Below are 17,247 nucleotides of genomic sequence, written 5' to 3' on the forward strand. Positions count from 1 at the left end.
CTTTTTTTTTCCATGTTATAGAGTCTTGGAGCATTTCCCACAGCAGCAAATATAGATCTATCTCATTTTAGTTGTTGCATATGAAAGTACTGTAGCTCATTCAACTTTTTCCTGCTGAACGCTTTGAAACTACTGACATTAAACTGTTTTTGTCCCATAAAATGGATCTTTCATGTGGTTCAACCTAACAGTTTGTCCATTTTTCTGCTTTTACAAGCATTAATGCCACAAGCATCTTGCAGTTCTGTGCTCATAGTGTTTCCCTGGAGCAGATTCTGAGATGTTGAATTGCTGGGCCACTGGGGATACGGTTAGAAAGGAGCCTTCCGTTAAACCACAGACATCAACCCTGACAACCTTCAGCAAAAAGGGGAGTTTATTGGCAGACGATGGGCAGCTCACAGAAGGGAGAGTAAGGCCTGCTAAGCAGGCTTGAAACCGGTCACTGGACCAGTGAGGTCCAAACAGCCTCCACAGTGGTGCACATTCTACAGCCTCTGAGGAAACCACCTGTGGATGAATGAAGCCCAAGCTTCTCTTCAGGCCTTGACTCACTCCACACTAGTCCTGGGACCTCATGTCACAGGGAGCAGGAGGGCAGGGCAGGAGCCGCCTCCAGGGATCCCATCAGCTTCCGTAATGAAAGGACACAGCACCTTGAGTTTTTTTCAAGACTCCGTGTAGTTGGAAAGTGGCAATATTCCAAAAGAAAATTTAGTTGCTATTAGGAAGGAGATTAGCTCCCAGGAGGCCAGATTGAGAGAACTATTTCTTCATATTCTTACCAACATTCAATTTTATCAACCTTCTAAATTTTTACCAATCAGATGGCTAGAAAAAATTGGTGTCTAATTGTGGTTTATTGGTGAGACTGAACAACTTTCTCATATTGATTGGTCACTTGGATTTCCTTCTCCAAGAGTTGCCTGTTCATATCCTTAGCAGATTTTAAATCAGTTTCTTTGACTTTTTAAAAATTACTGATTTGTATTTGTTTTTGGTTTTTTTTCTTTTGGCCAAGCCGCACAGCTTGTGGAATCTTAGGTCCCCGACCAGAGATCGAACCTGGGCCCACAGCAGTGAAAGTGCCAAGTCGTAAACACTGGACCGCTAGAGAAGTCCCCCAAAATTACTGATTTGTAAATCAACCATACTCCAATATAAATGCAAAAAAATAATGAAAAAAAAATAAAAATTACTGATTTGTAAGGGTTTTTTATATGATCAGAATACAATTCTTTATCTGAGTTATTAATACAGTAAATATGACCTCTCCCTTAAGAGTTATGTTTTAACTTTGTTCATGGTGCCTTGGAAACGTTGTAAGGAGAGGAGGGATGTGGTCAATCTTGCGACTCAGGCAGTTTAGCTTAAAAGATGATCGCTGGCTACAAGTCACTGTGGATACCAGCTCTAAGGTTCTGGGTGTGGTCAGAGCCAAGGAGGGTCACATTCACGGGAGGGAAAAGGGGAGAGTAAGTTTCGCTCATCACAGCAATAACCTGGAATACTTAGAAGCATAAAAAAGAGGCCAGTGATAACAGACACCCACTGGATGAGCCCAGGTGGCCAGAGCAGCAGAACTTGCCAGAAGAGGAGAGGGTTCCTGGTGAAAGCCAGTTTACCCTGGGCAGCTCAGCAAGGACCATTTGCCCAATTATGGCCAGGAGGTTTTCAAAATAACCTATTACTTTCTTAAAAAGCACTCATGTAAGCAAACTGCAGTTCCTTCAACCTGATTTCTACATTACACCTTGGGAACCCGATTATTAGTAAAGACAGAGACAGAAATGCAAGAGGAGCTGTATTATTTGCCCAGCTGTATTTGGCGTTTTCTCCCCACTCACTCTAAGGAAGATCATTATCTTTAGCTCTATATAAGAACCGACATACCAAACTGACAAACAAAAACAGGGTCTTTTTGTATATTTTAGAGGGCAAGAAGTTATGGGTTCAGATTAAAATGGGTTTGAACACACAGCTCTGATCCTTATTAGCTGCTTTGAATACTCAGCTCTGATTCTTGCTAGCAATTAAAAAGAGGTAGATTTGTATTGCTGTATATATTACTTATCATCTCTGTGCTTCGGTTTTCTTACTTGTTCTATCATTTAACAATGATGTGACCCTGGGCGAGTGACTTGACCTCCCTATGCCTCAGAAACTAACATTGGTACGTGTGTGTGTGTGTGTATAGTTCTATGTCATTTTAGCACATGTGTAGATTTGTGTAACTCATACCACAATCAAGACCATAACTATCTATCACCACATCCTTCTTGTTACTGCTTTATAGACGTAGGCAGCCCCTTCCCTCCACCATCACTAACCCTTGGCAAAGTTATAATTACAGGTGTTCCAGAAAATAAACTCACTTTGTAAATTTGACTATAACTTTGATTCCAAAACTAGAAAAGGAAAAAAAAAAAATAGTGGTCTAAAGACTAGAAAGAAAGAAATAAGAAGGTAGAACTATTAAGAAAGTTCAGCAAATTCTCCAGATACCAGAACAAATTACAAAAATCGATAGCATTTTTCCACACCAGCAACAGTCAGTTGGAAAATATAATTGAAAATAAAACACTGAGGAAAATAGTCAACTCTACACTACCTAGGAATTGTTTATGTAATCTGTTTTAAGATTATCAAGGAAAAATATAAAGTTACAAATAAGGACACAAAAGAAGATTTTAGTAAATTGCATGACATCCAATGATAACTTGATACAACAATGATGTCAATTTCCCCCATATAATCTATAAATTTGAAGCAATTTCAATCAGTATTCTAGTTGGATGTTTTGAGGAATTCAATAAACTTTTTCTGAGATTTTCTGCAATCTCTAAAAATGTTCTGAAATTTTCTGAATATGAATTTTCTGAAATTTTCTGGATACAAATTTTCTGAAATTTGTATGAATGATTAACAGTCCACAAATATTAACTGGCTCAACTTTGAAACGATGACTAAAGGCTGAATACTTAATATACCTCAAATCCATAATAATAAAAACCATATGGTTCTGGTATTAGAATCAGACTGGCTTCGTAGGCATGTGACCTTTGCAGTCACACTGTGCCCCAGACATAAAAGGACCCCATGCTTCCTTTAGCGTGATTTGGTGTCACCATCTTGAAATGCTTAATTAATTTTTAAACAAGAGGCCCTTCATTTTCATTCTGTATTAGCCCTGCAAATTATGTACTCAGTCTTGACTAGAACAAAGATTGTTCAAGACTAGAACAAAAATTACAGGCTCAAAAGAACAGATTTCTATCCAATAAGGAAACCATAGATAAAGAACTGACAGATAACTGACTGAGAGTAAGTATTTTCGGTAACTCAGGTAGACTAGGACCAATATATAGAATAATACGGAGCTCTTGCAACTCAAAAAAAGAAAATTCATTAAGAAATGGGCAAAGGATACAAACAGGTACTTTACAGAAGAGAAAATTTAAATGGCTTAGCTATTTTAAACAAAAATATCCTGACTTATTTGTAATTTGATAGACAAAAATCCAAACAACTGGATATCATTTTATATCCCTTAACCACCAAAGATGGGAAAGCTGGACAATGCAAAGAAGAGATAGGAATCAGCGTCCCTGGGGATGTAGATTGGGGCAGTCACTCTGGAACACAATCCGGTGGGATTTACACACAGTATTTGTATACCTTCTGATCCAGCAAGCCCACTCACAGGTGTGTATATCTGAGCTAAAGCCTCACGTAGGTTTATACAGGGACACGTGTGAGGAGTTTGTCCCTGTGTGTTTTGTGTGTTGGAGGCCATCTACGTGTCCATCACCCGGGGAATAGCTAAGTCTAAGATGATGATGAGTTATTATACAGAAATCAGAAGCTCTGGACTAGGTGAGCACAGTAACACCATAAATAGTACAAATGTCGCTCCCAGTTACATATGTGGAAACAGGAGATCTGAAGCACAAGGCCATTCATACAAATCACAAATACACTTACACAAAATAAGAACACGTACAAATGAGATGATATATATCAAACATGGGGGTGGAGGGAATTGGGGGAAAGGAAAGAGAAAGGGAGAGATGAAGAAAGAGGAAAGGAAATGAATTATTTAAAATGAAGGGGAAGAGGACATATACGAGCACAAACAAACAAAATAAGAGATTTCCAGGACCAGGGCTAGAGAGGCATTAACCGTGGAACTTGATTACTGCACGCTTTTACTCCCAAGATTAAAAAACAAACAAACAAACAATCAAAAACCTCTCTCCAAAATAAGGTCCTACAAAATTGGATAAAAAAATTTTAAGACATGAGTATTTTCTCCTGGCTGTATGGAGGAGAAAGAAAAGCTACCAGATTTTAGTTACATCTTTTTTACTCCCACAAAACATTTATTTTTAAAAACATTTCAAACTCTTCATCTTTTTCAGCAACAGGTCATGTGTGAGGACGTACGTCATGGTTCTCCGCAGTGAAGAGATGGGCTGTGGGTGCAGAATGCAGGCTCAAGAGTGCCATCTGAATACATGTCTCTTCTTTTTTCGATCGTTTAAATTTTAGAGGTTTAGAAGGTGGAGCTGAATGCTGATAAATTCATTTGAAAGTGACACAAGGAAGCTAAATTTGCCCACTTCTTTTGCTTTGAAATTCAGTGTATGACTCTTTCGGGAAGCTGAGAAGCAATATATATTTTTTAAATTTTATTTATTTATTCATTTATTTATTTATTTCTTGGCTGTGTTGGGTCTTCGTTTCTGTGCGAGGGCTTCCTCTAGCAGTGGCAAGCGGGGACCCCTCCTCATCGCGGTGCGCGGGCCTCTCACCATCATGGCCTCTCCTGTTGCGGAGCACAGGCTCCAGACGCGCAGGCTCAGTAGTTGTGGCGCACGGGCTTAGTTGCTCCGCGGCATGTGGGATCTTCCCAGACCAGGGCTCGAACCCGTGTCCCCTGCATTGGCAGGCAGACTCTCAACCACTGCGCCACCAGGGAAGCCCATGGGAAGCAATATTTTTAATGGAAATGTGGACAGGCTGGGATCTTCCAGTGAGTGTCTCTCCACCCACGCTCCATCGGGGCGTTTCCAAGGGCAGTACTGCAAGCTTCACATCCTGCATGTGAGCGTGGGATCTACACGCACACTCTTAAAAGACTGGTGAACATTGGACTCATGATATGAAACCTGATACAACTCCACTGGTTGCTTATCTTCATTGAAAAAAACCCAAACTATTAAGATGTTTTGCAAAAAGTTAAAATTAAATTTTAAACAGTCGGTGGAAACTTGCTTGCATGTCTTGAGTATGGGACATTATAGGAGGTAGTTGTCCACCAACCAAACAGGTCTTCAGATGTTCCTCCTACCACATTGCATGGGACAAGACCTCTGGATGACCTTTGTGGAAAATCCAAGGTCAAGTTCCAGCCAATATTCCTGAGCATTAACTCCTGACTCACCATCAGTGTTTGGAATACCAAAGGAAATGGACTTCCCATTACCCATAATCCTTTCCCAGATACAGAGCTCTGAGACGTGAATCTGAGGTTATCCTAGCACATGGGTTGGAACTTTTACAAATACATCACTAAATAGGTTGACTGAGGTCACAGGGCTGACTATCTTCAAAGCATGTTAATTCTTTTACTTCTGGGGGGGGAAAAAGCTAGGAACAGCACAGCCTCCTATTAAATACAAAGATATACTTTATGCCTGGCACACAACACTAGGAGAAAATACATTACTGGTTGGCTAATAACAGTTGTATAAAATAACGATAAGAAAACCAAGCTCTTTGATGTTATGCTATAAAATGGTCTTACAATTGTTAACCAATGGAGATAGGGAGGTTATCACCCAGCTCCATTTGTCAGGCTGAGAATTTGACAATGATTGCTTGAGGGTTGATATCCTATTTTCCAAGCAGACTAATGATTTTGATATCAGAGCAAAAGGTGAAACCTACACAATCATGTTAAGTTATACGCTTAGAAGAAGCATCCCAGCAATTTTTATTTATAATTTGATCTTTGCTTTATTGGGACCGGCATTCTAATTATTGGCTTGATTTATTATTAAAATCTTTACTTGGTACATTGTGTCCTGCTACAAAGAAATGACAACTTGGCAAATTTGTTGAAAACTGTACGAGTTGTTAACTCTTAATGACCTGTAATATAGGAGAGAGATGCACTGGGGCAGACTACCCCACACTAGAGGCTGCTTTTTTTTTTTTTCTTTTAATTTTTAAAATTTTTTGGCTGCACCGTGGGGCGTGAGAGATCTTAGTTCCCCAACCAGGGATCGAACCCGTGCTCCCTGCTTTGGGAGCACAGAGTCTTGACCACTGGACCGCCAGGGAAGCCCCAGAGGCTGTTTTCTAAATAAGCAGCTACGTTAACCCTTGGAGCATATTTTTATTTAAATATGGGTGCATCTGATGTTCTGTAAGTTGACTTGAAATACTCTGTAATGGAAAAGCCATCTCCAAAGAAGTCAGCAAACTTTTCTTCTTTCAATAACTTATATTTTCCTTCTCCCAGTCTGCTGGATTCATGGGTAGTACAGCAGCAGCCTTACTTAGGAACAATCGTGCGTATATTCTATGAAAAATGACATTAAAGAACATTGTGGCATTGTGTTCTCAGGATGGAGTTGACTACAGCGTGGGCGTGTGTGTCCCCAATTCTTGTGCTGAAGAAGATGTGACCGAGATGTCTCGGCTGGGTAGGTCCAATAGAATACCCAGTGAACCTGTTGTCTCAGCATCAAGTTTGAAAAACCCCAGCCCCTTGGAGCCTCTTGGCCATTCTCTTGGGATTGAACCAAACTTTCATCCTGCTAAATCCAATAAACCGAGACTAATGGAGTTTGGGGGGTCTTGGTAGTGGAGGTGGAGGAGTAGGAAGGGAGTGGGTGGAAGGGAGGGGAAAGACATTGAAGAGAAGGTAGGAGCTGAATCTTTATGTAATAACATTTTTAACTTAATCTTCCCTCACTGCCTTAATCAGCCTCAGCTGGCTGGTTAGGTCTGAAGAAAGGAGCTGGACGGTATATGGTTTCCATATTGTGAGGGTTCTCTGCTGTGGCCCATGTGTGGAAATCAGTCAGATGCCAAATCTGGAAAGACGTTCTGAACTGGCATCGTGTGAAGCCCATGTGCTGTGATGGATTAATGCTAAGAGGCCAGCATTTGGTCCTGGTTTTCACCTCCCAGCTGTGTGATCCTGGGCAAATCACTTAATCTCTCCCTGCTCCAGCCTCTTCCTCTGTACAAAGAGGGGTGGACCATGCTATTCAGTCTGGCCCTAACTCTCTGCAGGCTTACAATCCCCTTCTGACTTTAGCCAAGTGGAATGAAAACATTTTAGTCCACATGGAAACTGGGTAGATTTCCTCTAAGTCTTTCAAAATTTTCAAAGGAAGAGCTTTAAAGCCTAAAATTTTTACTGCGAGTGTCTTTTGTACTTATTCTTGTCATCCATCCAAATAAGAACTAACGTGACACATTAAAAGGAAAACATTGTTTCTCTACATACAGAAACTTCCCACACCAAATGTGTGGGTTTCCTCCTCACATTATGAAATTGTGACACTAAGTATCCGGAGGTGGTGCTGACCCCACAAATTAAGGGCTCAGCTTCACATGACTGCTCCCCACTTCAGACACCAATTGTAAGTAGTGGGTCCTGAGGTTACCCACTACTTCTGTCCAACTTGGCTACAAATCAGGGGTTCCCCTGACTCTGATTTGTTCCCAGGATCCTCTCCTCGGGTTTGATAATTTGCTGTAATGGCTCACAGAACTCAGGGAAACACATGACTTACTATTACTGGCTTATTATAACGAATAAAACTCAGGAATAGCCAAGTGGAAGAGATGCAGAGGGCAAGGTATGTGGAAAGGGGCACAGAGATTCCACGCCCTCTAAGTGTGCACCACCCTCCCAGCACCCCAGTGTGTTCATCAGCCTGGAAGTTCTCTGAACCCCTTTGTTTAGGGTTTTTATGAAGGGTCCATTATGTAGGCATGATTGATTAAATCACTGCCCATTGGTGAGTAACTCAATCCCCAGCCCCTCTCTCTTCTCCCCGGAGGTTGGGGATGGGTCTGAAACTCCCAACCCTCTAATCACATGGTTGGTTCCTCTGACAACCAGCCCCTCTCCTCCAAGAGTCACCTTATTAGCTTAAACTCAAGTGTGGTTGAAAGGGGCTTATAATGAATAACAACAGATGCTCCTCTCAGCCCATCACTTAGGAAATTCCAAGGCTTTAGGAGTTCTGTACCAGAAACCGGGGATGAAGACCAAATATATATTTCTTATTATATCACAATATCACACACGGTATTAAAAGCCTCTTTTAAGTGTTGATATTGCAGTTAGCTTTCTCTTTTTTTTAAATAAAATTTTATTTATTTATTTTTGGCCGCGTTGGGTCTTCGTTGTTGCACGCAAGCTTTCTCTAGTTGCGGTGAGCGGGGGCTACTCTTCGTTGCGGTGCACGGGCTTCTCATTGCGGTGGCTTCTCTTGTTGCAGAGCACAGCCTCTAGGCGTGCGGGTTTCAGTAGTTGTGGCGTGTGGGCTCAGTAGTTGTGGCGCTCGGGCTTAGTTGCTCCACCGCATGTGAGATCTTCCTGGCCCAGGGCTTGAACCCGTGTCCCCTACATTGGCAGGCGGATTCTTAACCTCTGCGCCATCAGGGAAGCCTGCAGTTAGTTTTCAATAACCTTAAATTGTCCTCTGAATTTATGATTATCCCAACAGCTTCAGGTACATTACCTCTCGATCTAAACCAAATATTTCAGGTGGTATTAAAAAGAAAACCAGTTGTTATATATCAAATTTAAATTTCAGTTCTTGTTGGATAAGCCATAAATATCCTAGAAACAAAGAAAAACTTGCAGAGTTGTTATTATATTAACATAGCAAGTGAATAAATGACTCTCTAATGAGTTAATGATCATTATTATTTAAGAGATTCATCTGTTAGTCTAGTTTTTCTGCCTAATGCTAAGCTTATTAGCTAGAGTTGATATTAGAATAAAATGGAAGGTTAGAAATTATTATCAATACAAAGATATTTTGATGATTCTCTTTGAGGAACTAGAAAAATAAAGGGCCCTGATTAAGGTGAGCAGAGTTGACTTAGGTGAATATATTAGTGGAATTTAGTCCTTACCGCCAAGGTGTTTATCCAGCTTCTGCACAGAGGCAGCAGATAGAAATGGGAGCAACTGTGCCCAGGGGAAAAGGTCTCCATCTGGAAAGGATTTGTCAGCTATTCCTTAAAGCTTTTTGATGGGTTGCCAATATTTCCATTACAGATGTGGAGGCAACCAGCTCAGCAGTAGCTGTTTGTGCGGATTTTTTTCATCTAGATCACGAGGGTAGGAGTCAACATGAGGAGAAGACCGTGGCAGAGAAGCCAAGAAGAAATGAGCTTGGTATAGCAGAGAGAAGGAATATTCTGGGCAGGTCAGAACATATTGCTTTTAGGCAAAAAACTGCATAGTGTGGCTGCCATAGGATGTTATAAAATTTCAACCAACAGACTTTGTGTGAGTTCCTGATAATGAAATATGGAACACCAGAGGGTCTAGATAAAATTTGGGTGTGATGATCACAAACCTAGTTATAGGCTAGTTCCCTAACAATTCACGTCTGTGTATTTTAGCACCACTTACTGTGTTCTGTTTCCTAGGGTTCCTGTAACAAAGTACCACCAACTGGGTGGCTTACAATGCATCACTCCCATCTGTACCTCCATCATCAGGTAGTGTTCTTCCTTGTGTGTCTCTCTGTGTCCAAATTTCCCTCTTTGTGTAAAGACACTGGTCACACTGGATTTAGGACCTACCCTAACCTAGTATTCAAACCATGGACCTCAGATTGGGACTTGAATACAAGTGCCGGGACTCAAACCCGGCCAGAACCCAGATTGGGATTTGAACCCATGGTCTTTTAATTGAGATCACACACCTGATCTCAGGACTTAAAGAAGCTGAGGTTCTTGATGTCTCATCGCAGAAAGAATTCAGTGAGAGGCAAAGTGATAGGTAAGAAGTGGGTTTATTTAGAGAGAAGCACATTCCACAGACAGAGTGTGGACCATCTCAGAAGATGAGAGGCCCTGAAATATGGGGTGGTTAATTTTTATGGGCTGGGTAATTTCATAGGCTTATGAGCGGGAAGATTATTCCAAGTATTTTGGGGAAGGGGTGGAGATTTCCAGGAATTGGGCCACTGCCCGCTTTTTGATCTTTGATGGTCAGCTTTGGAACTGTCATGGCGCTGGTGGTGTGTCACTTAGATTATGCTAATGTATTACAATAGTGTATAATGAGGCTCAAGGTCCACTGGAAGTCAGATCTTCTGCCACCTTGGACCTAGTTGGTTCTAACCAGTTTTTGTCATGTCCTATGGCTATGTCATTTTTTTAAAAGTTGCGCCCTGCCCCCTTCCCTCCTGTTTCATTATGACCTCATCTTAAGTTGATTACCTCTGCAAACACCCTATTTCCAAATAAGGTCACATTCGCAGTGTTACCAAACTCAGGAGTTCCCAGGGTGGGAGCGGGGGTGGAGAGGTGTTAGGGTTTGAAACTTTTTGGAGTGGACACAGTTCAATCCAGAACACTACCTAATACCTAGCTGCTCATTTGGCTAGATTATCTGAGGTCCTTTAAACATGACAGGGAGTTGGGAAGGTGGTGACTTACAGACAGATTAACAGGAAAAAATCAAATTTGATTACGTACATTCCGGGGCTCCAGGAGACTACGGGAAAAGTTAGGCAATTGAGGCTAATGTGCCCTCTGAGAGAAGAAGAATCGGGGAGGGGTTTGGGGCTTCAAAGGGAAGGAAGGCAATTTACAGGAAGGTGAAAAAGAACAGGTGTTCGGTAAACAAATGCTTGCTAGGCCATGCAGAGACAACGGACACAGAGAGGAATTTTTTTTTCTTTTTTTTTTAAAATTGTACTCTTTTTTTTTAAACAAATGTTGATTTTTTAAAAAAAATTATTTGCTTTATTATTTTTTTTTTAATTTTATTTATTTTTGGCTGTGTTGGGTCTTCGTTTCTGTGCGAGGGCTTTCTCTAGTTGCGGCGAGCGGGGGCCACTCTTCATCGCGGTGCGCGGGCCTCTCACTATCGCGGCCTCTCTTGCTGTGGAGCACAGGCTCCAGACGTGCAGGCTCAGTAATTGTGGCTCATGGGCCCAGTTGCTCCGCGGCATGTGGGATCTTCCCAGACCAGGGCTCGAACCTGTGTCCCCTGCATTGGCAGGCAGATTCTCAACCACTGCGCCACCAGGGAAGCCCTCAGAGAGGAATTTTAACAGACTTTGCCGGGTTCCTTCCTGCCACACCCTTAGTTCCTATTATACTGTAGTTATCTATGGTGATGACTCCCTCTCTGGAACATGTCCCCTATCTACATTCTTTCTGGCAGTTAGGACAAAGGTCAAAGGTTCTTCCTGAGACTTTTGGGCCTTGATTGTCTTTAGCTTGAAATAATCTGCGTGCCAAAGAGACACATTTTGGGGTGGCATGTTTTGCTCCTCTGCTCTGTTCTCTTTCCTATGCTCTGTGAGGCTGATTTCATCTCACTTTGCCTACTATAGTTAGAATAATGAGGCCTAGATAGTGGAACAATGGTGTTAGCACTGCGAGGGCTGACTTCTTCCCCCACTGCTGTCTCTCATGGATTTCCCTGAGCACTGATTGAGAAAATGGACCTATTTTAATAATAATAACTTGAATTACCCCCAGAAATGCCTTTCCAACTAAGGACTCAAAAGGAACCCAAAACATTTCACAGAATACCATTTTCTGTTCTCAGCTTAATTCAGAAAATATTTATTGCGCATTTTAGTATCTGGCCTTTGCGTGAGACATCACATGTGTGTGCTGGGGGAGAATCAAAAGGATGGGGAGTTACTCATTTTGGGAAACCTACAATTTAGTTAGGAAGGAGTGTCTGTGTGCCTGAGCTGCTGGGAAACACTGTCGGGAGAGAGATGCTCAGCCCCACGGTGAGCGCTGGGGTTAGGCCCACTTGCAGAGGAGCTTTGGGGTGAGGGGCAGTGGGGGCAGGGAGAACCAGGCTGGGTAAACAGGAAACATTTATAAGGAGGGCTTGAGCTGGCCTATGTTAGTGCAGAGGTTGGGGGGTGGGCTGTGCTGAAATCTTGGAAACAGATCATTTATTTGGTTTCAAGCAAAGGTTTCATGTTCCCCTGTGTAGACCTGGAATCTGGCACACTTCAGGTTGATTGAATGTGCAGGGGCTGCCAGTTGGTTTTATTTACTCTGGCAGGATGGAGAGTCAGGTATGGGTGCTTCCTCTCAGTGCTCCCGGGACCTGAGGACATTGACTTGGGTCACTTGGTGACATTGGACAAGCCCAGGAAGCCCAACCGTCCATGTGCAGTCCAATTCTGAGAGTCTTGGCCTGGTTCCCAGCCCAAGCGCTGCCCCCCTGAGCATAGCGTTTGGTGAGTCTCTGTGTTAGTTTGCTGGGGCTGCTTTAACAAAGTACCACAGGCCGGGTGGCTTAAACAACAGAAATGTCTTTCTCACATTTTTTGGCAGCCGGAAGTCCTAGATCGAGGTGTCACAGGGCTGGTCTCTCCCGAGGCCTCTCTTCTTGGTGTGCGGACAGCTACCTTCTCGCTGTTTCCTCACGTGGTCTTTCCTCTGCGTGCTCACGTGGGTGCGTCCAAATTTCCTCTTCATATAAGGACACCAGTCAGATTGGATTAGGGCCCACGTCAATGGAATATTTAACTTAATCACCCCTCTAAAAGAGTCACATTTGGAGGTACCAGGGGGGTAGTGTTCCAACATATGAATTTGGGGTGGGAGATTCAATTCAGTCCATAACAGTTTCTTCTCAAAGTCCCTTTGAACTTGAGTTTGGACCTCTAGGGTTCAATTATGTTCTATTCATTGTCCTTCTCTTCTGACCCTTAGGCTCCCTGGAGCCTTGTAATCAACACGAGAGGCACTTTGCAGGAAGGGGGAGTGATGTCTGCAAGGCAGCCCTCAGACCTAGCCAAGAGGGGCCCTATCCTGGACCCCATATTTAAGGGACGCCACACTTCTCTGGCCTTCCTCTGGCTGTGTCCTCCGCATGGGATGAGATGCTGCAGGGCCAATGGGACGTGCCCCCCCCTGGAGCCTGCCCCTTGTCTTCCAGGCCACACTCTGAGTGTCTAGGACCTGGGAATTGCAGCGGGGGTGGGCCTAGGGGGTGGAGCTTAGGTTGTCCATACTCCTGCCCATAAGGCAGTTGGTGGTATAGGAACAGAGCATCTGAGGGGAAAAGGGGTGGGACAGGAGCTGGGGGGGAGGGGGTGGGATCCTGCAGAAGCCCCCATGTACTCCTGACCCAGGCCCAAGGTAGAAGGGATGGGCCTGAGTGTCTGGGGGACCTAAGCTGATGACTCCTTCAGTGTAACCACGCTTAACCCTTTCTGTGATCTCCCCCAACACACGTACACACACACACACACACACACTTCCCGCACTATTCTGGCTTTTTGGTTGGGCCAGAGCTATTTAGAGGTTTAAAAGTCACTGCCAAACTACAGGGTGGTATGGTGATGGAGTGGGGCAGAGCCAGGAATGTCATTTAGTTAGTACACTGCCTGGAATATCTTTGGGGTTAGGGGGGCAGTGGTCACCCCATGCATGAAGAAGTTATCACCTTCCAGGTTTGCCCCCTTAGCAGTGAGGACCTGGGTCTCCCGTGTCCTTCAGAGTCTGGACACTGTTGCCCAACGCTTCAGATTTCATCCGCAGACAAACTGCTGACTGTGTGGGCAGGGATTCCCCCGGGGCAGCTGAGGGGATGTCTATTCTAACTTGCTTTAATCGGCTTCCGGGCCAGTGAGGCAGTTTCTCTATGATTTAGACGCAGAAAGACTATCATTTGGGACAACTGGGGTACATTTTCCAGCTGCTGCTAAACCTGTGCTTCTTGAAAAGGGAGGCTTCAGATCTAACAAAAAACACACTTTTAAAAACTACGGAAGGTGAAGAAAATGTAATCTCGAAGCCCAGAAGTACAGTTTATCGTTTTATTCCTAATTCTGTTGTCTTGGACTCTTTGTTGCATGGAGGGCCCTTAATTAAAGTAAAAAAAAAAAAAAAAAGTTTCTTTCAATAGTGTAGATAAACTACAAAGCTTTTACATCTTGATTTGGGATCTTCCCGTGACCTCCAATATGTGCTGTGCAGTTAAAGGTGACAAGGAAGGTTATGGTGGCTGTGGCTTCGCAGGATGTCCGCAGAAGGTCGCCACAGGGAGGAGCTGGGCTTTGCTTTGCAGGCCAAAGAAGCTGGTTTTCTCAGTTCACCCAGGGTCCGCAGGCTGGGGTCCTGATCAGCCGGCCAGAGGCTCTTGAGTGGTTCACTGAAGAAACAAAACTCCAGTTGATTCTTTTAAAATTAGAATAGAACTTCAAAGGGCAGCAGACTTGTCAGCTTGTCAGTTTTCAGGGTGAGAGTTTATTGGGGAAATTAAAATATTGAATACTACCAGGAAGTAGCTCGGGTAGCATCAATTCAAAGCGATTGGAATTGGATAAAGGAATTCTGCTGCTGTGTCCCCCGTAGGGATCCCCTGATGGAGCCCCCTCACTCTTGGCCAGCGCTGAGGACCCACCAACAACTCCTGCTTCTTGTCTCCACCCTTAACAGGTGACAATAAGACTCACAGGAATCACACATTTTTCACCTTTTAGTGGCCAATTTGGACATTTCAGAAACCCTCTGGTCACACTCATGGGAACAGTGGGTGCTGGAGGTGGAAGGGACATGAGAATATATTGTGTCCAACCCACCCTTCCTCATTACATACATGAGAAAATGAGACCCAGAGGGCTGAAGTGACTTGCCCAGAGTCACACAGCAAGGTGGCTTGAACCCAAAACTCCTGAATGCGAGTCTAGTAGTGTGGTGAGATGAGGTAGCTTGAGGGGATAAAAAGACCACATCCTTCAAGTTCGTACAGACCTGGGGCGAGTTCTGGCCCTGCTACTCAGCAGCAATCATAATAAAGACAACCAACATTTACTGAGCTCTTACTCAAGGCCAGGTACTTTCTAAGTGCTTTAGAGTTCTCGCTACATTTCATTCTCATAACAACCCTGTGAAGTAGGTATCTCCATTTTACCAAGGGGGAAAGTGAGGCACAGGGCAATTAAACTAACTCACCCATGGTCAGATTGTCAGGGGTGGATGCAGGCTCCCAAATTGCAGATCCTGTATTCTTAACCACTACGCTCAAATTCATAAACTTACCTGAGGAGAATTTTCCTTGTCTGTAAAATAAGGTAAATAATAGCTCTTTATAGGGATGTTGACAAAGTAGAAATAATGAGCAAGACCTGCCTCATAGCAAGTGGGCATTTAATAAACAACAGTGTTTTTTGTTATTTATAACCAGTGTTGCTATTTTATTAGACCACGCTGTGTCCCCCATCCTTTGCTGAGATTTTGGAAGTCCCCTGGTCTGGTAAAGTGTGCACCCCAATTAGCAGCAGGAACACCTGGAAACTTGTTAGAAATGCAAATTCTCAGGCCCCACCCCAGACCTACTGGATCAGAGCTTGCAGGGAGGGGAGGCGGGAAGCGGTCTATTTACCAGGCCCTTCAGGTAATTCTGAGGCACGCTAAAGCTTGAGACCTCTGCTCCCTAGACTTATCACCTATATCTTCACAAACTATTTCTCGTGGTGACTAACTGTGTCCTAAGTTGGTGCATCTTAACTTCAATATCAGGCAGCACCTTTCCATCCTATTTTTCCATCTCATGTCGCATATATCTCTCTTGTGGAGACCTGCTCACAGAAAGATTTGAGCCAGCAATGAGGCCTTTGTGGATTGCCATTCCCAGTTCTGAGTGCTGGGAAAAGATGCAGAGCCTGGGCAGGCTGAGGAGACAGGAGACCTGTGGTCCACCTCCAGCTGGGCTAAGAGTTCCTAGTTCTGTGAGTTTCCGCACCTTTGAGCTCTAATTTCCCCATGTGTAAATCAGATATATTAAAAGCCAGCTGCCCATTTTAATGTCAAAGTTTGATTTTGAAATAATAAATATGAAAGCTCTTGGAAAAGCATCAAGTATTTATTGCAAAGTAAAGTGTTACTAATGCAATCTTTTTTTTTCTTCTTGGTAGATATTTTAAGATTCAGAAATGCTTCATTTTTGGCTCCTTCTCTCCCTCTCTTTACAATAAATTCCTTCTCCTCATCTGGTGGGGGTGTGGCCAGATGTGCTACTGGATTATTCCCCCTGGACATGTCTGTTGCCATGTGTCTGTGAGTATAGGCATCTCAGGTACCGGGTTGGGTTGTGCACGTTGGACTGTTTTATCAACTTTTGCTCACTAGCTACACTTGGCCATTTCATTTTCATTCACTGAATAATGTCTGATCACCATTTACTTTATTCATTTATTTATCTTAAAGGTGAATTTTAATTTAATTAATTAATTTATTTATTTTGGCTGAGTTGGGTCTTCGTTGTTGTGCACGGGCTTTCTCTAGTTGCAGCGAGCGGGGGCTACTCTTTGTTGCGGTGCACGGGCTTCAGTAGTTGTGGCTCATGGGCTTATTTGCTCCGTGGCATGTGGGATCTTCCCGGAGCAGGGCTCGAACCCGTGTCCCCTGCATTGGCAGGCAGATTCTTAACGACTGCGCCACCAGGGAAGTCCACCATTTACTTTAAACAAGAAAATTCAGACGTGTTCCAGAGGGAGCCGGCCACACCCAAATGTGATGGGCTTTTGGGATCACTGAGAAATGTATTCCATCCCCAAATATTCCTGTTCCTATCATGTGACCACTGAAGATGAATTTCTTTTATTTGAGGCATTGCTTCTCCCCCAAACACCTCAGCAGACTTGCCTGTTAAGTCTTAGTTGCATCTGACATTGTTTCTTAGGACAAACTAATGGCAGTAGGCTTGCTGGCCCAGAGGTCGGATCTTTTATAAGGTGCTTTCCTGAAAACCTCATTATTCTGCCCCCAGTAGGAGATGCCCATGTCTGTTTCATCACCCTGCCACCAGCATCAAAAGCTCCCTTTATGAAAACTAGTGCCAATTTGATAGATTCATAAATTGGTTTAATTTACATTTTTAAAAAATTGGTAATAAGGGTTTTTCTTTCTAAGTTTACCTGCTATTCATACTCTTCACTCCCTTTTCTATGTCTGTGTTAGTTGGGTTCTTACTGATTTTTTAAGGTT

The 17,247-nt window shown here is 43.4% G+C and overlaps 1 protein-coding gene across 1 annotated transcript in view; it reads left to right on the top strand.

Annotated features, from left to right (window-relative positions):
* LOC137776228 (O-acyltransferase like protein-like) overlaps window positions 1-17,247 on the top strand; it is a 62,453-nt gene that overhangs the window by 12,610 nt on the left and 32,596 nt on the right. Inside the window, 4 exon segments of the mRNA XM_068562466.1 lie at window positions 4,644-4,664; window positions 4,988-5,106; window positions 6,635-6,713; window positions 16,176-16,317. Coding sequence (XP_068418567.1) covers window positions 4,644-4,664; window positions 4,988-5,106; window positions 6,635-6,713; window positions 16,176-16,317 — 361 coding nt within the window.

Source organism: Eschrichtius robustus, chromosome 14 (genome assembly GCF_028021215.1).
Source record: "Eschrichtius robustus isolate mEscRob2 chromosome 14, mEscRob2.pri, whole genome shotgun sequence".
NCBI classification, from domain to species: Eukaryota; Metazoa; Chordata; class Mammalia; order Artiodactyla; family Eschrichtiidae; genus Eschrichtius; species Eschrichtius robustus.